We start from the raw sequence: 23,602 nt of genomic DNA, 5'->3' as shown, positions 1-23,602 counted from the left end.
ATTGCCTCACTCCTCACACCACCTTCTTTTCCCCCACCCTCCCTCCCCCTACCCCTTCTAGAGTTTTCTTTTTGGAAGGCATGAATTAGAGTTCTTTAAAAGGTATTGGACTATTTACACTTTATTTATCCTTGAATGAGTTTTGGTAATTTGTATCTTTCAAGGAATTGGTCCACTTAAATTATTGCATATATGTGCATAGAGCTGTTCATAGTATTTACTTATATTTTAAATTTTTGTAGGGAGAGCAATGATGTCCCCTTTCATTGTTTATTTCAATAATTTGTCTTCCCTATTTTTAGCTTTGTCAGTCTGGCTAGACATTTATTAACTATTGATTTCTTTTTTAAAGAATCAGCTTTTAGTTTCATTGATTTCCTCTATTTTTCTATTTTAAATTGCATTGATTTCTGTTCTTATTTCCTTCTGCTTGCTTTGAGTTTGTTTTTTTTAAAAATCTAGGCTATTTATGTGAGTCACCGCATTTTGGAGACTGAATAGCCATAATAACAAATCCTGATTAAAATAGTACAAAAAAAGAAAAAAAACAAAACAAACCTAAGCTTCCAAAAATTACATACAAAATATTTTATTAAAAATAATCACATAAATCAATAAACACCAATATTTTAATTGCAATAAATACTGAAAAGCCATTGGCTCTCATTCAGCATTATCCTAAAAGTAGGTAGTATGTTCAAATCAAATCTATATTTAATATTAAAAGTACAGAAAATTCTCACTCCCATCCCTTCTCCCCAGACAAGCATTTTAGTTTTTAATTCTTTATCCTTCTACTAGTCCCTTGTTTATCTTTCCAGTGGAACATTTAAGCAAATATAATATGATTATATATTCTCATTCTCCTTAATAAAATATATACATTTTTATATAAATATATACTTTATATTATAGATACACATTGTTTTTCACCTTGCATTTTTTAAATTTAATAATATATCTTGGAGATAGCTCCATTTTAATAAGAAAAATTTCCTTTTAATTATAGTTGCATTCTATTTTTGAACATTTGTGTTTTCCATTTTTACTATTGGAAACAATGCCAAATATCTTCAAAGCACATGTATAAGTGTATCTGTGGGATAGATTCTTAGGAATGGGATATTTGGATCAAAAGGCAAATATATCTATAATTTTGGTAGCTATTGTCAAATTCCTCCATAGGAGTTATTCTATTTTGCAACCTCCGCAGCAATGTATGAGAATGTCCATTTCTCTATAGCCTCATTAACAAGAGGTTTTTAAACTTTCCAATATTTTGCTAATCTGATAGGTAAGAAATGTATCTCAGCATGGTTTTGATTTGCATTTCTCAGAAAAGTTTGCCACCTTTCTATACATTTAAGTGCCATTTTAATTATCTCTTAACAGTCTCTTTACAGTTTTTGTGCTTTTTCTTCATGATTTCTAATTGCTCTTAATAAACAGAGATAAATCTCTCTTCTGTGATATGGATTGCAAACATTTTCACCCATTTGTAGTCTTGTACCTAGTTTGTACTTTTCCTCTTTTCTAAAGCCCTTCCTCAGGGTCTCTCTTTACCACTCAATATTCATCCTTTCATTCATGTATTAATAGTCATCCTTTCATTCATTTATTCATTCAGAGGAATTCAACAGAATATGGATGAAGGTGGTGACTGGGAAAAAATAAAGCCATTTCATGATCTTATAAAACCACTGAGTTGACACTCCATAGTAAACCAGTTATACTTACTTTTGTTTTATAATATTTTGACATTTTACAATGGACATATTATTTTATAATTAGAAGAATCAATACTGTTATCAATGGGGATTGAGAAGCATTAAAGACTGCTTGCAAAATTCTGAAAAGCACAAAATAGAAAATAAAAATTATCCATCAGCATTATTTTTTGTTGTTTATTCTTCTGTTTTTACATTTCCTATATTGTGCATATTTTTCTAAGTCATTAAAAATTATCCCCAACATCATTTTTCTTGCTGGAGAATACTACATTATATAAGCATATTACAATTTTTAAAAATTTCTGTATTGTAATCCTTCTTTTTAAAAATACAAGTAACACGGTAATATATGCCTATTATATGTAATTCTTCTGATTATTTCATTAACACAGATACTTAGACATGAAATTTGAGTCAAATATATAAACACTTTAAAGCTTTTTGATTTATATTGTTAAACTATGTTCTGGAAAGGATGCTGCCTAAGTATTAGGGGAAATTTAATTTACTGAAATGCATTTATTAGAAAACAAAGGCTAAAAATAAATAAGCTAGAAACAGCTAGAAAAAGATAAACATAAAAGTAGAAGGATAAAGAATTAAAAACTAATAAAATAGAGAATGGCATGTAGAAGCACAGTGTGTCCTAATTAGGAAAAATGTAAGTTAATGTATACCAGATACGTTTAGCCAAATGACAGAGTACTTTTCTGCTTTTCAGGATTTTGCAAAAGCTCTTTAAAGATAAGGAGGTAATCTTAAAAGCAATCAAAGAGAAGAGACAGAATGTCTCAAAGGGAACAATAATTAGGCTAATAACAGACTATTTAAAAGCATCACTAGAGGAACTGCTGAGTAAAAATGAATTTTCAGTTTAGAATTCTATATCTACCTATGCTATACTTACAGAGTAAGGGAGAGAGAAATAATTGAGTGCTCTCAGACACACTTGCTGAAAAACTACTGAGGGATTCGTTTATTTTATTTATATAAGAAACACTTTTATAAGCTTAGTATATGCCAGGGACTTTTTAAATAATTGTACAAATATTAATTCATTCTATCTTTATAACAACTCCATGAAGTAAATACTGTTATCATCCTTATTTTCAGATGGAGAAATTGAGGCACAAAGAAATTAAGTAATCTGCTCCAGGTCACGTAGCTAGAGATCAACAGAGCTGTATCAGGCCCAGGCAGTCCAGCTCAGAGTTGCTTTTAACTACTACACAGGCTGCCTCTGCTCTGGAAGGCTGAGGAAATGCAATTCAGAAGGAAGGAGGAAAAGCAAGAACCAGTGGTAAGAAACTGATAGATGTGCAGGTTGTCCAAACTTGACTATTTGCAACAGTAATAAGGGTGACAAATATGGGGACATGTTAAAAACACGATGAAATTAAAACCATATACAACAGTAACATGTAACAAGGGAGAAGGAGAAGCAGAATTTGTTTTCTACTCTATATTGTTAAAGAGGGACATTATATATAGACAATTAAGTTATAAATGTTAACATAAAACAGATAAAATTTACTGATCTTGTAGAGGGAAATAAAGGGAGAATAAAGAAAATAATCTAATAGAAGTAATGAAAGGAGAGGAAAGGAAACAAAAGCCCCCAAAAAACCAACCCAAAAGAGTTTTTTTCAAGGATTTTGGCAAGCTGCTTCTACAACTTATATGAAAGAAAAAAGAGTTTTAAGTAGCCAGGACAATTCCTATAAAGTTATAGTACTTGAAAACGTGTTACTGGCACAGGAATACCCAAATCTATTGAAAAAAATATCTGTCTGATAGCTTAGAACATGACAGAAGTAAAATCCATGAATTAGTCCTAAAACATCAGCATAAAAAAAAAATCTCAATTTAAGGCTTGGTGAATAAAACAAACTTCAAAAAGGTAATATAAAATATGATATCTATGTAAAAATGTAAGATAGCCTGGGCATACAGGTAATATAAAAACAAAAGCAGGCACAGGAATGACAGAAGCAGCCCTGATCACACGTCACAGTTGTCTCGTTTCACTCTCGGGAGAATGTAAGGATCAGAGCTGTGGCTGACATCCTGAAAGTTTTCTCTCCTGCCTGGACCTTCTGATGAGCATGAGAAAGTATTTTAAAAATTTCACATTTAAAGTTTCTCTGGTGTGGACTCTCTGATGCACTTGGAGATCTATGCTCTGACTGAAGTCCTTACCACACTTCCTACATTTATAGTTTCTCTCCAGTGTGCACTCTCCCCGGATGCAAAGCTTGGAGCTCTGACGGAAGTCTTTCCCACACTCCTCACACTTAAAAGGCTTCTCCCCCGTGTGGACTCTGATGAACATGAAGATTTGCGTTATAACTGAAGCCTTTGCCGCATGCATCACATATGAAAGGTTTCTCTCCAGTGTGGACTCCCTGATGACAGCGAAGGTCTGTGCTCCGACTGAAGCTCTTGCCACATTCAGCACAGTCATAAAGCTGCTTTCCTGTGTGGAAAAGGGGATGCTTTGATAAGAAAACGTTTCCTACGATGAAAACTATGATTGTCAAATTAAACATCTCAATGGAGGCTGCCACCAATTGGCTATCAGACTGGAGAATGTGGAAAACTATCTTTAGACAATCAAAAGATCAACTTGAAGAGATCTACCAGGGCTCATAAGAAAAAGATTTTAAAGGTTATAAATATGAGAAAAATACTAAATCATGAAGGACAGACCTAGTAGACTTTATATATATATAAAAGAGATCCAGAAGGAATGAATAGAGAGAAAAATTGATGAAATGTAATTAATTGGAAAGAGCACTTTGTTTAGATTTACAGTATTCCCCCAGTACCATGTGAAAAAAAGGCAGACTAACATATACATGTATCTGAATGAAATTTCTGAATTTCAGTGTTTTCAATGATCTTATAAGCATATAAAATGTTAAAAAAATAAGTTAATCTCTTGAAAAGAGTAAGATTGGCAGATGACAGTGATATAATGTCTCAACAGTTCTGAGAGAAGAAGGCTACAGTCAAGAATCTTAAATCCAAACTGATGATTCTATTATAAGGGTAAAAGGGAGAAACTAAAAAAAGGCAAAGATGAGCAAAATTAGTCAGAATAAGAGCTCATGAAAAGGGAAGACATGAAATATAAAAAGTAGAAATGAATAATGAAATCATTAAAGATTTTCCTCCTTTTCCCTCAAGACAATCTCATGAAATACCAAGGAAAAGCTTTCTGAGCTGAAGGACTCAGAGATGAAAAGGCTCAAGGAACAGCAAACAGGATCACTTTATAAAAGAACAACTCACATCTAGGCACATCCCAGTAAAATTTCAAAATTCCAAGGATCAGAGAAAAAAGAAATAAAATTCCAAATGTTTCCAGAAGGGAGAAAAGAAAAACAGTTTATCTCTGATTTTATTTTTGTTTAGAATTAATTAATGAATCAGAATTAGTAATATCAGAAGCTTAAAAACAAAGATACAGGGCGGAGCCAAGATGGCGGCGTGAGTAGAGCAGTGGAAATCTCCTCCCAAAAACACATAGAGCTATGAAAATATAACAAAGAAAAATCTTCCTAAAATAGAGACCACAGGACACAGGACAACATCCAGACCACATCCACACCTGCAAGAACCCAGCGCCTTGTGAAGGGGGTAAGATACAAGCCCCAGCCCGGCGGGACCCGAGCGCCCCTCCCCCCGGCTCCCGGCGGGTGGAGAGAAACCGGAGCGGTTTTTTTTTTTTTTTTTTTTTTTTGGCGAGCGCTTTTTGGAAGCCTTAGAGGGACGGGCCCCCGTTGCTGGGGAGGCAGGGTGGCGGGACCGGTGAGGAGGTGCCTGGGAACGGCGCCGGAGGACAAAGAATATCCCGCATTTCTCCCTGCGAGACCTGGGGGCGGGTGCCTGAGACCGGTGCCTGAGGACGGAGGAGGTCGCGCGTTTTTCCCCTTTTTTTTTTCTCTCTTTTTGGCGAGCGCTTTTTGGAAGCCTTGAAGGGACGGGGACCCCAGTGCTAGGGAGGCACGGTGGCGGGACTGGTGAGCGGGTGGCTGGGACCGGCGCCTGAGGACAAAGAATATCCCCCGTTTTTCCCTGCGGGACCGGTGGGCGGGTGCCTGAGACCGGCACTTGAGGGCAGAGGAAATCGCGCGTTTTTCCCCTTTTTTTTTCTCTTTTCTGCGAGTGCTTTTTGGAAGCCTAAAAGGGACAGGGACCCCGGTGCTAGGGAGGCAGGGCGGCGGGACTGGTGAGCGGGTGCCTGGGACCGGCACCTGAGGACAAAGAATATCCCGCATTTTTCCCTGTGGGACCGGTGGGTGGGTGCCTGAGACCAGCACCTGAGGACGGAAGAAATCGCGCGTTTTTCCCCTTTTTTTTCTCTCTTTTTGCCGAGTGCTTTTTGGAAGCCTTGAAGGGACAGGGACCCCGGTGCTAGGGAGGCAGGGCGGCGGGACTGGTGAGCGGGTGCGTGGGACCAGTGCCTGAGGACAAAGAATATTGAGCGTTCCTTCCCTGCGGGACCGGTGGGTGGGTGCTTTTTGGAAGCCTTGAAAGGACAGGGACCCTGGTGCTAGGGAGACAGGGCAGCAGGACCAGTGAGCGGGTGCCTGGGACCGGCACCTGAGGACAAAAAAAAAAAAAAAAAAAAAAATCGCTTGTTTTTTCCTTTTTTTTTTTCTCTTTGTTTCTGTTCCCTCTCTCATTGTTGCTGCTGTTGTTTTGGTTTGGAGAGTGCTTTTTGGAAATCTTAAAGGGGCAGGACAGGTCACTTAGACCAGAAGCAGGGAATCTGGGGATCTCTGGGCACTCTAACCCCCTGGGCAGCAGGGAGCACAGAGGCCCCTTACGGAGATAAATAGTCTCCTGGCTGCTCCCCCTCCAACGGGGCTCCACCATTTTGGAGGAACAGCCCCAGCCAGGCCAAGCCCACAGCAACAGCGGAGATAAACCCCAAAGCAACTGGGCAGGAAGCAGAAGCCCTGTCTGCGCACAGCTGCCCAGCACAAGCCACTAGAGGTCGCTATTCTCCCAGGAAAAGGCTACAAAACAACAAGAAGGGAAGCTCTTCCAGCGGTCACTTGTACCAGCTCTGCAAACTATCTCTATCACCATGAAAAGGCAAAACTACAGGCAGACAAAGATCACAGAGACAACACCTGAGAAGGAGACAGACCTAACTAGTCTTCCTGAAAAAGAATTCAAAATAAAAATCATGAACATGCTGACAGAGATGCAGAAAAAAATGCAAGAGCAATGGGATGAGATGCAGAGAAAAATGCAATGCAAGAGCAGTGGGATGAAGTCCGGAAGGAGATCACAGATGTCAGGAAAGAGATCACAGAAGTGAAACAATCCCTGGAAGGATTTATAAGCAGAATGGATAAGATGCAAGAGGCCATTGAAGGAATAGAAGCCAGAGAACAGGAACGTATAGAAGCTGACATAGAGAGAGATAAAAGGATCTCCAGGAATGAAACAACACTAAGAGAAATATGTGACCAATACAAAAGGAAAAACATTCGTATTATAGGGATACCAGAAGAGGAAGAAAGAGGAAAAGGGATAGAAAGTGTCTTTGAAGAAATAATTGCTGAAAACTTCCCCAAACTGGGGGAGGAAATAATCGAACAGACCATGGAATTATACAGAACCCCCAACAGAAAGGATCCAAGGAGGACAACACCAAGACACATAATAATTAAAATGGCAAGGATCAAGGACAAGGAAAGAGTTTTAAAGGCAGCTAGAGAGAAAAAGGTCACCTATAAAGGAAAACCAATCAGGCTAACATCAGACTTCTCAACAGAAACCCTACAGGCCAGAAGAGAATGGCATGATATACTTAATGCAATGAAACAGAAGGGCCTTGAACCAAGGATACTGTATCCAGCACGACTATCATTTAAATATGATGGTGGGATCAAACAATTCCCAGACAAGCAAAAGCTGAGGGAATTTGCTTCCCACAAACCACCTCTACAGGGCATCCTACAGGGACTGCTCTAGATGGGAACACCCCTAAAAAGAGCACAGAACAAAACACACAACATATGAAGAATGGAGGAGGAGGAATAAGAAGGGAGAGAAGAAAAGACTCTCCAGACAGTGTATATAACAGCTCAATAAGCGAGCTAAGTTAGGCAGTAAGATACTAAAGAAGCTAACCTTGAACCTTTGGTAACCACGAATCTAAAGCCTGCAATGGCAATAAGTACATATCTTTCAATAGTCACCCTAAATGTAAATGGACTTAATGCACCAATCAAAAGACATAGAGTAATAGAATGGATAAAAAAGCAAGACCCATCTATATGCTGCTTACAAGAAACTCACCTTAAACCCAAAGATAAGCATAGACTAAAAGTCAAGGGATGGAAAAACATATTTCAGGCAAACAACAGTGAGAAGAAAGCAGGGGTTGCAGTACTAATATCAGACAAAATAGACTTCAAAACAAAGAAAGTAACAAGAGATAAAGAAGGCCACTACATAATGATAAAGGGCTTAGTCCAACAAGAGGATATAACCATTCTAAATATATATGCACCCAATACAGGAGCACCAGCATATGTGAAGCAAATACTAACAGAACTAAAGAGGGAAATAGACTGCAATGCATTCATTGTAGGAGACTTCAACACACCACTCACCCCAAAGGATAGATCCACCGGGCAGAAAATAAGTAAAGACACACAGGCACTGAACAACACACTAGAACAGATGGACCTAATAGACATCTATAGAACTTTACATCCAAAAGCAACAGGATATACATTCTTCTCAAGTGCACATGGAACATTCTCCAGAATAGACCACATACTAGCTCACAAAAAGAGCCTCAGTAAATTCCACAATATTGAAATTCTACCAACCAATTTTTCAGACCACAAAGGTATGAAAGTAGAAATAAATTCTACAAAGAAAACAAAAAGGCTCACAAACACATGGAGGCTTAACAACATGCTACTAAATAATCGATGGATCAATGAACAAATCAAAATAGAGATCAAGGAATATATAGAAACAAATGACAACAACAACACTAAGCCCCAACTTCTGTGGGATGCAGCGAAAGCAGTCTTAAGAGGAAAGTATATAGCAATCCAGGCACACTTGAAGAAGGAAGAACAATCCCAAATGAATAGTCTAACATCACAACTATTAAAACTGGAAAAAGAAGAACAAATGAGGCCTAAAGTCAGCAGAAGGAGGGACATAATAAAGATCAGAGAAGAAATAAACAAAATTGAGAAGAATAAAACAATAGCAAAAATCAACGAAACCAAGAGCTGGTTCTTTGAGAAAATAAACAAAATAGATAAGCCTCTAGCCCAACTTATTAAGAGAAAAAGAGAGTCAACACAAATCAACATAATCAGAAATGAGAATGGAAAAATCACGACAGACTCCACAGAAATACAAAGAATTATTAAAGACTACTATGAAAACCTATATGCCAACAAGCTGGAAAACCTAGAAGAAATGGACAACTTCCTAGAAAAATACAACCTCCCAAGACTGACCAAGGAAGAAACACAAAAGTTAAACAAACCAATTACAAGCAAAGAAATTGAAACAGTAATCAAAAAACTACCCAAGAACAAAACCCCGGGGCCGGACGGATTTACCTCGGAATTTTATCAGACACACAGAGAAGACATAATACCCATTCTCCTTAAAGTGTTCCACAAAATAGAAGAAGAGGGAATACTCCCAAACTCATTCTATGAAGCCAACATCACCCTAATACCAAAACCAGGAAAAGACCCCACCAAAAAAGAAAATTACAGACCAATATCCCTGATGAATGTAGATGCAAAAATACTCAATAAAATATTAGCAAACAGAATTCAACAGTATATCAAAAGGATCATACACCATGACCAAGTGGGGTTCATCCCAGGGATGCAAGGATGGTACAACATTCGAAAATCCATCAACATCATCCACCACATCAACAAAAAGAAAGACAAAAACCACATGATCATCTCCATAGATGCTGAAAAAGCATTTGACAAAATTCAACATCCATTCATGATAAAAACTCTCAGCAAAATGGGAATAGAGGGCAAGTACCTCAACATAATAAAGGCCATATATGATAAACCCACAGCCAGCATTATACTGAACAGCGAGAAGCTGAAAGCATTTCCACTGAGATCGGGAACCAGACAGGGATGCCCACTCTCCCCACTGTTATTTAACATAGTACTGGAGGTCCTAGCCACGGCAATCAGACAAAACAAAGAAATACAAGGAATCCAGATTGGTAAAGAAGAAGTTAAACTGTCACTATTTGCAGATGATATGATACTGTACATAAAAAACCCTAAAGACTCCACTCCAAAACTACTAGAACTGATATCGGAATACAGCAAAGTTGCAGGATACAAAATCAACACACAGAAATCTGTAGCTTTCCTATACACTAACAACGAATCAATAGAAAGAGAAATCAGGAAAACAATTCCATTCACCATTGCATCAAAAAGAATAAAATACCTAGGAATAAACCTAACCAAGGAAGTGAAAGACTTATACTCTGAAAACTACAAGTCACTCTTAAGAGAAATTAAAGGGGACACTAATAAATGGAAACTCATCCCATGCTCATGGCTAGGAAGAATTAATATCGTCAAAATGGCCATCCTGTCGAAAGCAATATACAAATTTGATGCAATCCCTCTCAAATTACCAGCAACATTCTTCAATGAATTGGAACAAATAATTCAAAAATTCATATGGAAACACCAAAGACCCCGAATAGCCAAAGCAATCCTAAAAAAGAAGAATAAAGTAGGGGGGATCTCACTCCCCAACTTCAAGCTCTACTACAAAGCCATAGTAATCAAGACAATTTGGTACTGGCACAAGAACAGAGCCACAGACCAGTGGAACAGATTAGAGACCCCAGAAATTAACCCAAACATATATGGTCAATTAATATTTGATAAAGGAGCCATGGACATACAATGGCAAAATGACAGTCTCTTCAACAGATGGTGCTGGCAAAACTGGACAGCTACATGTAGGAGAATGAAACTGGACCATTGTCTAACCCCATATACAAAGGTAAACTCAAAATGGATCAAAGACCTGAATGTAAGTCACGAAACCATTAAACTCTTGGAAAAAAACATAGGCAAAAACCTCTTAGATATAAACATGAGTGATCTCTTCTTGAACATATCTCCCCGGGCAAGGAAAACAACAGCAAAAATGAGCAAGTGGGACTACATTAAGCTGAAAAGCTTCTGTACAGCGAAAGACACCATCAATAGAACAAAAAGGAACCCTACAGTATGGGAGAATATATTTGAAAATGACAGATCTGATAAAGGCTTGACGTCCAGAATATATAAAGAGCTCACACGCCTCAACAAACAAAAAACAAATAACCCAATTAAAAAATGGGCAGAGGAACTGAACAGACAGTTCTCCAAAAAAGAAATACAGATGGCCAAGAGACACATGAAAAGATGCTCCACATCGCTAATTATCAGAGAAATGCAAATTAAAACTACAATGAGGTATCACCTCACACCAGTAAGGATAGCTGCCATCCAAAAGACAAACAACAACAAATGTTGGCGAGGCTGTGGAGAAAGGGGAACCCTCCTACACTGCTGGTGGGAATGTAAATTAGTTCAACCATTGTGGAAAGCAGTATGGAGGTGCATCAAAATGCTCAAAACAGACCTACCATTTGACCCAGGAATTCCACTCCTAGGAATTTACCCTAAGAACGCAGCAATCAAGTTTGAGAAAGACAGATGCACTCCTATGTTTATCGCAGCACTATTTACAATAGCCAAGAATTGGAAGCAACCTAAATGTCCATCTGTAGATGAATGGATAAAGAAGATGTGGTACATATACACAATGGAATACTACTCAGCCATAAGAAGTGGAAAAATCCAACCATTTGCAGCAACATGGATGGAGCTGGAGAGTATTATGCTCAGTGAAATAAGCCAAGCGGAGAAAGAGAAATACCAAATGATTTCACTCATCTGAGGAGTATAGGAACAAAGGAAAAACTGAAGGAACAAAACAGCAGCAGAATTACAGAACCCAAAAATGGACTAACAGGTACCAAAGGGAAAGGAACTGGGGAGGATGGGTGGGCAGGGAGGGATAAGGGGGGGGAAGAAGAAGGGGGGTATTAAGATTAGCATGCATGGGGGGGAGGGAGAAAGGGGAGGGTGGGCTGCACAACACAGAGAGGACAAGTAGTGACTCTACCACATTTTGCTAAGCTAATGGACAGTAACCGTAATGTGGTTGTTAGGGGGGACCTGATATAGGGGAGAGCATAGTAAACATAGTATTCTTCAGGTAAGTGTAGATTAAAAATTTTAAAAAAAAAAGAAAGAAAGAAAGAAAAGGGGGATTACTCCTTAACAGGATAAAACTATTGGTAAATCAAAGATCAACGCATGCTTTAAATATCCTTAATGTTGATCACTTAAAGGGTGTCAGATGATCAGCTATGGAGGTACTCTTTTCTGATAATATTCCTTTCTCTTAATTAAAAAAAAAAAAGAAAGCAGTTACTGTGTGCTGACCTCCAATGAGTTCTGCACAGTGGTATAGAGGGCATGTCAAAGTGTGGGCAAAGGGTCTGTTTGTTTCTACGCAGAAGATCAAGGCCTAGCTTGGATACCCAGAAAATGAACTAAGATACGATATGAGGAGGAGCTTCCGGCATCAGCACTCTCTGGAGGACTCGTGCCAGGGGATGATCATCAAAAAGCCTCCACAGGGATCCGGACGATGCTGCGGTTGTGGCTGCATCCAGCCCACCGTCTCCTGGACTTGCCATAAGAAGGAGGAGGGAGATGTCTAGGCTGGCATGTGCATACAGTGAGACAACGAATTTGACTGGATCTGTACTGTTGGAACTCAACCAGGAGTTGGGAGGGGTGCAAGTTGTAGCACCCCAAAATCTCATGACTATAGACTATCTATGGTTAAAAGAACATATGGGATGTGAACAGATCCCAGAAATGGGCTGCTTTAATTTGTCTGATGGTTCAAGTACAGTTGGACAATATCCATCATATCATAGATAAATTTTCACAAATGCCTAGGGTGCCTAAATGGTTTTCTTGGCTTCACTGGAGATGGCTGGTAATTATAGATTTGCTTTGTTTATGTCACCGTATTCCTATTATGTTAATATGTGTGTGCAAATTAGTTAGTAGTTTAAAACCTATACATACTTAAGGTACTATACAAGAAGATATGTCAAAGAAATAATCAATCCTCCCAAGTTTCCTTCATATGCTACATCTATAGCTTTTCTTCTTCCTTCCTAATTACAAACCTTAAATAGAATTCGTGCCTCATATCGAATTTACCGAGTATCATAATTCCTCCAGGTGGTAAAGATACCTCGAGACAAGTGCTGGGCATAGAAGCCACAGGGCATAAATCTGCAAAGAAGTAAAAAGCTAACCTTTGCAAACAATATGGCTTCTCTCTCACTTACCAACTTTACATTTCCCTGTATGGCCCCGGAAGATGACTGGTTAGCCAGAGACGGGTAAGATTCCTCAAGGGAGGAACAACCTAAGACAGGCACAGTCGCAGGGGGGCCATCAGGTGAGAATTTGGGGATCAACAGAGGTGAGGCTCAGAACCTCACCCCCCCTGCTTTGAGAGAAATCTTCTGCATCTGTGGATGTTTTGCTGCCCTTGTCTAGCCTGGATTAATACTTAGTCAATAGGCACACACCTGATCATCTGATCATCTACATTTGCCCTCTTACAGCACTAAACTATGTTTTCTACCTTTATCTTGCATCTACCTACCACTTCAGCATTTTATTAAAAATAAAAATAATAATAATAATAGGAGAAATGTGGGATCAACATATAAATCAAGTACAAAAATCAAATGAATATTCATATTTGACCTGATGGTTTATAGGTCATATTGCATGATCAAAACCGAAAGTTTCTGTGATGACTGCCCTTGTACTGTTCACCATGTAAGAATTTATTCACTCTGTAAGAATTCGTTCACCATGTAAGAACTTGTTCGTTATGCTTCAGAAGATTGGAGACTGACGAGAATTAGGCTTGAGATGGATTAATGATTGTACATTGAGCATTGACCCCCCTATACTGAATTTTATTGTTGTTAACAACCATTTGATCAATAAATATGAGAGATGCCCTCTCAAAAAAAACAAAAAAAAAAACAAAAAAAAAAAAAACAAAGATACAATGAGTAGAACATTCTCAAGAAAATGACTTTGAACCTAGAGGTACATAGCCAAACTAGTATTCAAGAGTGGGGTGAATATAAACACCTCTTCAGATATTCAGAGATTCAGAAAGTTTATTTGGGAATAAAAAAAATAACTCCAAGTGGAAGACAGATGTAGGATTTAAGAAATTAAGAAAAGAAAGCACCCTAATAAAAATTAAGGTCAATTTTATCTGAGATAATAGAAGCACAATGTAAAAAAAATTAACAATTATAAGTGGTTTCAATAAAACACAGGATGTGGGGAAAGGGTGTGTGTATATGTATGCGTGAGCGTGTGCAATGCTAATAAAAGCATGTTAATAGCCTTGTTTTGTTCTGGAGAGTAGAAGTTATAAAAATACTGATAAACACTGCCAGTGATTGAAAAATATAACTTTTAAAACATGTTACAGGGTAACTAATTAAAGGGTAAAAATGAGAAGTAGAATTTCTAAATAATAATAGAGGGGAAAAGGAAAGAAACAAGAATTCATTTAGAACTCCCAAATAATAAGGGAAGTCAGGGGAGGGTTAAACAATGCATAAAATAAGATGTCAGGAATCAGACCAAATATATCAATTATCACAGTAAATGTGAATGGGCTAAGTTCCCCATAGAGTATTAGAGACTCCAAGTTAGGTTAAAAAAATCCAGCCATATTCAGCCTGCAAAAAATAAAAATATGCCAGGCAAATGCTAGCTAAAAGAGGGCAGATGTGCAACATTAATATCAGACAAAGCAGAATTCAAGCCAAAACACAGTAACTAGGGCAAAGGTACAGTCCACTAGGGGAATACAACAATCATAAATTGTCAAATCTAACATCACCATGTACATCTTCTAAAAACTAAGCAGATATGTACATAAAAATGTTAACTGCCACATTATAATACTGCCAAACTAGCAACAGCCTAAATGTCCATCCAGAAGAAACCAGTTAAATGAATTACAGAATACAGTCCAGCTTTTGGAAAAGGAAAGGGTTTTAAAAAAAGGATGAGGTAGATCTAGATACACTGATGTGGAATCATGTCTATGACTAACCAATGATTAAAAAATAATGAGGTTACAGAATGCACAGAAAAACAGATATCTGTGCCTCAGTTTCCTTGTCTACAAAATGGGGATGATGCTAATATCTGTCTATTTCACAGGTTACTGTGAAGATTAATTCAATTAACTCTAATGAAGCACTTAGAAAACAATGGCTGGCATACAGATATTTCCTGTATGTGTGTATGTGTATGTATATATTGTTAAAAGGTATATAAACTTTGACATAACAATTTTTCTAGAAAGTATTCAGGAAATAACCAGATGAATGTACAATAATGTAGATTGAAGCACTGTTTAACAGCACAATAAGTGGAAAGAAGACATACATCCAACATGATATGGTCTGAATGTTTGTGTCCCCCCAAAATTCCTGTTGAAAACCTCGCACCCACAGTGATGCTATTGGGAGGTGGTGAGATCAGAACGACAGAGCCTTCACGACTGGGATTAGTGCCTTTATAAAAGAGCCCCCCCAGAGTTCACTAGCCCCTTCCACCCTTGAAGGAAAAGTCTGCCACCCAGAAGACAGACCTCACTGACCATGCTGGCATCCTGATCTGGGACTTCCAGCCATCAATATTGTGAGAATTAAGTTTCTGTTATTTACAAGCTACCCAGTCTATGGTATTATGTTACAGCAACCTAAATGGACTAAGACACAATAGTGGGTTGTCCTTGGCATGTTCATCCCCCAGATATTCTTGAACTTGCTTCCTTACTTCCTGCAGATCCCTGACCAAATGTCACCATATCAGAGAGGCCTTTTCTGATCACACCCCACCCTACCGTTACCCCCAACCTTACCCTGCCTCACAGAGCTCATCATCTGACACATATATATTTATGTTCCTGTTTTGTCTCTTTCTCCCTCCGGTGTAACGGCCACATGAGTGGGATTTTGTTTTGTTCACTGCAGTATCCCCAGTGCCTAGAACAGTGCCATATTAAATATTTAATTCCATTAAAAACTGTTTGGATAAATCAAGGTATTTCATACAACAGAATACTATGCATCTATTAAAATAGGGGTTCATGAATGGACGTCAGCAAGTTGATAAACCTCCTGTAATGTACATGAAATTCTGTATACATGTACTTCTGTTATCTTTTCAGGCTAAAGGCTTCCAAAAGAGACTGGGGAGTCAGAAAAGATAATATATTGTGCCCATCTTTCTATCTTTTTAAGTGTAAAGTGCAGATTACAAGAGTATGAACTGCATGATTCCATTTTGCATAAATACATATTTACATATGTATATATATTATGTATAGACATGATAATGGAAGGGTACACATGAAATCTTACAAGATGTTTTCTTTGGTTTGTAAGCTTTTTTAAAACCCCACCCCTTTACTGTGATTTCTTGTTTTAGCTCAGAGTTTTGTTTTTAATAAACTTTATTTTACAGAGCAATTTTAGGCTCACAGAAAAATTGAGCAGAAACTACAGAGAGTTCCCTTATACCTCCTACTCATTTCCTCCTGTCAACAAACCTTCCCCACTATCAACACGTGGTAACAGAGTAATACATTTATTTATAATAGATGAACATACATTGACACACTATTGCCCAAAGCCCATAGTTTACATTTGGGTTAATTCTTGGTGTTGTACATTGTTTGCATTTTGACAAATGTATAATGGCATGCACCCACCATTATAGTATCATACAAAATAGTTTCACCATCCCAAGACTCATGATAGTATTATAGAAAATAGATGCACTGTCCTAAAACTGATCTGTGTTCTACTCATCCCTCCCTCCCCTCTAATCCCTGACAACCACAGGTCTTTTAACTGTCTCCATAGTTTTGCCTTTTCCAGAATGTCATTTAGTTGGAATCATATAATATATAGCCTTTTCAGTTGGATTCTTTCACTTAATAATATGCATTTAAGGTTCCTCCATGTTTTCTCAGACTTGATAGCTCATTTCTTATTAGCACTGAATATTCCACTTTTAATGGAATATATTTAAAAATAAAATGGGACAAATCCTACCATTTGCAACAACATGGATGGAGCTAGAGGGTAGTATGCTCAGTGAAATAAGCCAGGCAGAGAGAGACAAGTAACAAATGATTTCACTCATCTGTGGAATATAAGAACAAAAAAAAATTGAAGGAACAAAACAGCACAATCACAGAACCCAAGAATGGACTAACAGTTAACAAAGGGAAAGGGACTGAGGAGGATGGGTGGGAAGGGAGGGATAAGGGCAGGGAAAAAGAAGGGGGATTACAATTAGCATGTGTAGTGGTGGTGGGGGGCACAGGGAGGGCTGTACAACAGAGAAGACGAGTAGGGATTCTGCAGCATCTTACTATGTTGATGGACAGTGACTGTAATGGGGGATTGTGGGGGGGACTTGGTGAAGGAGGGAGCCTAGTAAACATAATGTTCTTCATGTAATTATAGATTAATGATACCAAAATAAAAAATAAAATAAAATGGGGAATGGAATTTCATTAATCATCTGTATTTTCCAAGATGTCTACAGAAAAGATACTATTTCAAATCTGATTTTTATAATTTTTGTTTACATTTAAGATGGTAAGGTCACCAGTTCAGACCACATTCAAATTTTACCCATTCTATATATACTCATTTGTAAATGTATGTGTACTTGGTGGTAAGCAATTTTATTATATGTGTAGAAGCGCAACTACCCCAGTCAAGATACAGATCTGTTTTATCACAAGGATTATTTGTGCGGTACTTTATAACCAGACTCATCCCCCTCCCCTCTTCCCCTCATCCCTAATCCCTGGCAACCACTAATCTGTTCTATATCTCTAATTTTTGTCATTTCAAGGATGTTATAAAAAATCATACTGTCTGTAACCTTTAGAGACCGACTTTTTTTCACTTAGCACAATTCCTTCAGATCTATCCAAGTTGTGTGAATCAATTTTTTGTTCCTTTTTACTGCTGAGTAGTATTTCATAACATGGATATACCGCCATTTGTTTAGCCATTCAGCAACTGAAGAACATTGATATGGGAAGGTTTTGATTTGACTTGGTGTTTTAAAGGAGCAGAGTGATTGCCATATGGAAAATAGGCTGAGATGAGGGGAGGCAGGAAAGCCAGGAAGGAGGCTATTCAGTGAGAAAGGGGATTGCTGATTAGACTGGAGCAACAACAGTGAAGGTATGAGGAGTGAGTGGATTCTGGATATAACTAGAAAGTAGAGCTCTCAAATTTGCTGATGGATTGATTTGGGGGTGAGAAAGAAAGGAGTCAGGGATGACTCCAAGGTTTTCAGCCTAAAAATTTGAAGAGTGGAGTTTCCATTTCACTGTGAGGAAGAGAAGACTAGAGATAAAGCAGGTCTGGAAGGGAAGTGGGGGAGATGGCAACTCCTACTTTTCAGAGAGGTAAAGAATAAAAAGATTGGGAGCTACTGAGAGTGTGAAGAATAGGAATTCTCATTATAAGACTATAATTTAATCCAAATTTCTCAGGGGCAATTCAACCGCAAAGTAAATAAAATATATAATCTTTGATCCAGCAATTCCTCTTCTAGATAGTCTTTAGAAATACTGGAACAAGTATCCAAAAATGCAAGTATAAGGACATTTATTTCAGTATTATTTATAATAGAGAAAAATTGGTATCTTAAATATCCATCAACAAAGCACTGGTTAAAAAATTTCTCTACATCAATATACCATATAATGGAATGTAACAGCCATTCAAAAGACTGAAATGGGTCTAAATATTTTGACATGTCAAGATATCTAGCATATATTAACTGAAAACTCATTTTTGTAACAAATAAATACAAGATAAATAATATGTGTGAGCTTATACACTTCCTGCCTGCTTATATACAAATATAAATAGAAAGTAGTCTGAAAGATACTTTTTACCTCATTACAAATATACTTTGTAAGATAAATTCTAGCAGAAATAAGCAGGCAAAGAGAGGCAACAAAGGGCCAGGTAATTTATTTAAATACCCCTGGGTGAGGTTCTGTGGCCTTCTTGCCACAGGCCAGAGAAGTCACACCCGGTTAGGGAGGTGGGGGGCTTATAAGAGATTAGGAGGGGGAGGAGTGGGCAAGCTATCTTAGGGGGTGTGGAGAGGTATGATTAGCTAAAGGTGACATAATAGACAACTAGAAACTTTTTTTCCCTTCCAAGAGGGAGGAGGCTGACATCCGGGTCTTAGTTGGCACATCAGGATGGAATTCAGGGAGAGCTGTCCCCTTTCCATATATGGCACGGACTTTGGGGTCTCGTCTGTTCTCCCCCTATGGCATCTCTCTGTTCTGTTTGCATGTCCTTGTTTTTCCTTTCTTCAGTCTAACATTCTAGCCTTTTGGTCATAATGGGCGACGACTCAATTCTTACATACTTGTTTTTAATATTTTTCTAAAAAGTAATTACAGGGAGCAGAAAATGGGGGGGACTGCTTAATGGGTGTGGGTTTTCTTTGGGGGTAATGAAAATGTTTTAGAACTTGATAAAGGAGATAGTTACACAACATTGTTATGTACTAAGTGTCACTGAATAGTAGACTTCAAAATGATCAATTTATATTATGTGAATTTCACCTCAAAAACAAAAGAAAAGGAAAAAGGAAATATAAATGGGGAGGAGAAACTCAAGTTTTTTACTTAGAGAGCAACATTTTCCTTTCTTCAGTAGTGATTCGGACATACTGGGGGAACAAAACAGGAAGAGACTCACAGACTCCAAGAAGGGACTAGTGGTTACCAAGGGGGAGGGGTGGGAAGGGTGGGTGGGGAGGGACGGAGAAGGGGATTGAGGGGTATTATGATTAGTACACATGGTGTGGGGGGATCCTGGGGAAGACAAGAGTGGCACAGAGAAGACAAGTAATGACTCTGTCATCTTACTACACTGATGGATAGTGACTGCAATGGGGTATGGGGGACACTTGATAACATGGGTGAATGTAGTAACCCCATTGTCTTCCATGTGAAACCTTCATAAGTGTATATCAATAATACCTTAATAAAAAAAATAGTGATTTGGACATTCTGATATCTGACTCAAGCCCTCCCTTAGTTGAACACTCTAAGAGGCCACAGCTTTTCACAGACAAGGGAACAAAAATTCTCCAAAGAGTAGTTTTCCTCACCCACTAAGATCAGGTTGCCATAGATCTCCAGCATCACCTTTTATACAGGGCTTTTTGTGCAGGGTTGTGTTGTCCCCACTCTTCCTCGGTGAAGTCCATGGCTACATCCTCAAATGTAACAGGTTCCTAAAACACGGATGAACAGTAATTCCTCTTCACCGAGCAAGCATCTAAACCAGTGTTATTGGTGCACAGGGTGAACTTGGCAACTATGACAAAGTAAAACAGAATAAAAGGGACTTCAGAGTTCTGCGCCAGACCATAATAATTCAAAGAAAAACAATTAAAAAGATTTAAAAGATACATACATCTCATGCGGAGACTCATTAATCCTAATAATATGAAGAGCTCCAGTTAAAAAAAGAAAATGCTCCAGTTTAAAAATGGACAAATGAAAAGTGATGAGAATGAGTAATTCCTAGAAGATAAGTAAATGCCCAAATAAACACGTGAAAAGATATGCTGCCTCACAAATTACCAAGAAATGGACCATTTCAACATTGGTCTTGGTCTTAAATATTGGGAGATTGACAATATTTGTTAAGGAGTTTGCTTTACCAATTTTCTCAGGTACATACATAAAATTGGATTTGTTCTTAGTCTATAATGAAATTTCACATCACATACATTTTGTTATTTTCTGAAATTTATTTCTCAAAAAATAGAAACATGTCATTAACCAAGTTTTTAATCCCCAATCCTAGGTTTTCTTTCAGCTATTAAAGAATCAGCAACATCAAGTGTATATAAGGCTCTAGCACTACAGACTATGCTGAAAAACCTCTTGCAGTGTTGAAATGTCTCATACCTGTAATGATCCTACACACAGTGAGTAGTGTGAGCACACATAAATTAGCTGCTGATATACATGAAACCTTTAAGCCTATGACTCAAATTGATCTTATGTAAAGGAGGTACAGTCTCTGGTTTTTCTTCATATTCCTTGCTTCTAGAATGTCTGTGCAGTACAGTTGCACTAGCATTTACTTGGCTGAGGACTTTTTTCTAAATGCTGCATATTCTTTATATACAATAAAAAAATGCACTAGCAAGTTTGAGTCTTTAATCTGTTGCACTAGTTAGACAGTGCTGGCTTGTATTTCTAGGCTAGACACTTGAACTACCACTTTTTTCCTATGGTTTGTACTCATATAGTATTACCAATCATCTATGAAAAGAAAACTTGATAATACAACAAACATTTCAAATAACTCCTTCCCCCCTTGCCTCCATAAAGAGAACAATATTTCATTTGCTATTTTTTATAACAAAAGTGCTATTATAGAAAATAATGAAGATAAAAGTACAAAAAAAACACAATACATAATCATAGCTCCCAAATAACTACATTATGTGTATTTACACTTTGGCACATATGTGGAAAAATTTTTAATTGGGGATATTCCTTACAATTTGTCTTTTTTTTTAATGGCTTTCAATTAAATATCAGGAATATTTTACCTTATTAAATATACTTCTACAACTTGTTAATGGCTGCATAGTCATTACATCATGATTTATCATCTCATGGTTACATCATAATTTATTTAAGTCTCCCTCTATTGTATACTTAGGCTGCTTCCCAGTTTTCATCACTATAATGACACTGCAAGTTCCTTCCCTGAATTATAATTTTATGCACTTATTGGCTCTTTTTCTTAGGGCAAATTCATAGAAGTAGAATAGTTAGCTCAAAGGCACAGGCATTTTAAAGTCTTTTGACACACATTTCCAAAATCTCTTCAAAAAGTTGGTGGCAAAATGACATTTAATTTAAAAGTATTTGAGTCTTTTACCAGTAAATATTTTTTTAAAACACACCTCTGCCAATTTGACAGGTTTCAAAAGTGCCATTTCATTATATTATAATTAACATTTCGTGGATTACTAGTGAAGTTGAAAACTACTAAACCAGATGGTAAGAATATTTATAAGTTTTGACAGATCAGTAGCATTATTTTACAAAAACAAGGAATTTCACCTAACTAGATTCAAAGAAGTACTATTCATTTCCCCACAACTGAAAAAGATAAAACAACTTAGTGAACTGAAAGCACAGTGGCAGGTAGTGGAAGTGATAGGTTTGCCCCACAGAGAGATGCCAACAGTGGCATTTCTTTGGGATATTGAACCTTGTGCCCACTGCAGGTTGACGAGTGTAGCCTGACCCAGGACCTCTGGAATCATCCCATGTTAATAGTGTCCTCTAAGACACTGGCAGATACAGAAGCAAATTCTCTCTGGGGAAAAGTTTTCTGTAAGACTCATACATATTAAAATCAATCAGTGACTCTCACCAAAGGTGAGAGTCAGCAGAAAAGAGATTTAGACTACTAACAACTACAGATACTGAACCAAAACAGCTATGCATGAGTTATTTGAACAATTAGAAAATGATCAAGCTAAGGGGTTAACATCCAAAATATATACAGAGCTCATACACTTTAACACCCAAAAAGCAAATAACCTGATTAAAAAATGGGCAGAGGAGCTGAACAGACATTTCTCCAAAGAAGAAACTCAGATGGCCAACAGGCACATGAAAATATGCTCCACATCACTAATCATCAGAGAAATGCAAATTAAAACCACAATGAGATATCACCTCACACCAGTTAGGATGGCCAACATCCAAAAGACAAACAACAACAAATGCTGGTGAGGATGTGGAGAAAGGGGAACCCTCCTACACTGCTGGTGGGAATGTAAACTAGTTCAACCATTGTGGAAAGCAGTATAGAGGTTCCTCAAAAAACTAAAAATAGAAATACCATTTGACCCAGAAATTCCACTTCTAGGAATTTACCCTAAGAATGCAGCAGTCCAGTTTGAAAAAGACATATGCACCCCTATGTTTATTGCAGCACTATTTCAATAGCCAAGAAATGGAAACAACCTAAGTGTCCATCAGTAGATGTATGGATAAAGACAATGTGGCACATATACACAATGGAATATTATTCAGCCATAAGAAGAAAACAAATCCTATCATTTGCAACAACATGGATGGAGCTAGAGGATATTATGCTCAATGAAATAAGCCAGGTGGAGAAAAACAAGTATCAAATGATTTCACTCATCTGTGGAATATAAGAACAAAGAAAAAACTGAAGGAACAAAACAGCAGCAGACTCACAGAACCCAAGAATGGACTAACAGTTACCAAAGGGAAAGGGACTGGGGAGGATGGGTGGGAAGGGAGGGATAATGGGGGAAAGGGGGCATACGATTAGCACACATAATGTAGCGGTGGGGGGGAGACACGGGAAAGGCAGTGTATACAGAGAAGGCAAGTAATGATTCTATAGCATCTTACTATGCTGATGGACAGTGACTGTAATGGGGTATTTTGAGGGGACTTGATAATAGGGGGAGTCTAGTAAACATAATGTTCAAGTAATTATACATTAATGATAGCAAAATTAAAAAATCAAGATAGTATAATATATATCA

At 37.7% G+C, this 23,602-nt stretch overlaps 1 protein-coding gene across 18 annotated transcripts in view; it reads right to left on the bottom strand.

Moving 5' to 3' along the window:
* Positions 1-564: 564 nt before the first annotated feature.
* The window catches only part of LOC108403438 (zinc finger protein 684), a 44,801-nt gene continuing 21,763 nt past the window's right edge, over positions 565-23,602 (bottom strand). For 14 of the 18 annotated variants that reach the window (XM_073233728.1, XM_073233727.1, XM_073233720.1 and 11 more), the window contains 2 exons: positions 20,150-20,358; positions 565-4,206 (listed from right to left, as the gene is read on the bottom strand). Coding sequence is in view for 2 of the 18 variants with exons in the window: in XM_073233734.1 (XP_073089835.1) it covers positions 20,276-20,358 (83 nt within the window). In the remaining 16 variants the exon portion in view is untranslated. The remainder of the gene's footprint in view (positions 4,207-20,149; positions 20,359-23,602) is intronic. The other 4 variants (XM_073233722.1, XM_073233732.1, XM_037002305.2 and 1 more) reach the window with 2 other exon arrangements.

Source organism: Manis javanica, chromosome 4 (genome assembly GCF_040802235.1).
Source record: "Manis javanica isolate MJ-LG chromosome 4, MJ_LKY, whole genome shotgun sequence".
Classification (NCBI taxonomy): Eukaryota; Metazoa; Chordata; class Mammalia; order Pholidota; family Manidae; genus Manis; species Manis javanica.
The sequence above is the reverse complement of the archived record's forward strand: the minus strand, read 5'-3'. Positions and strand labels throughout refer to the sequence as shown.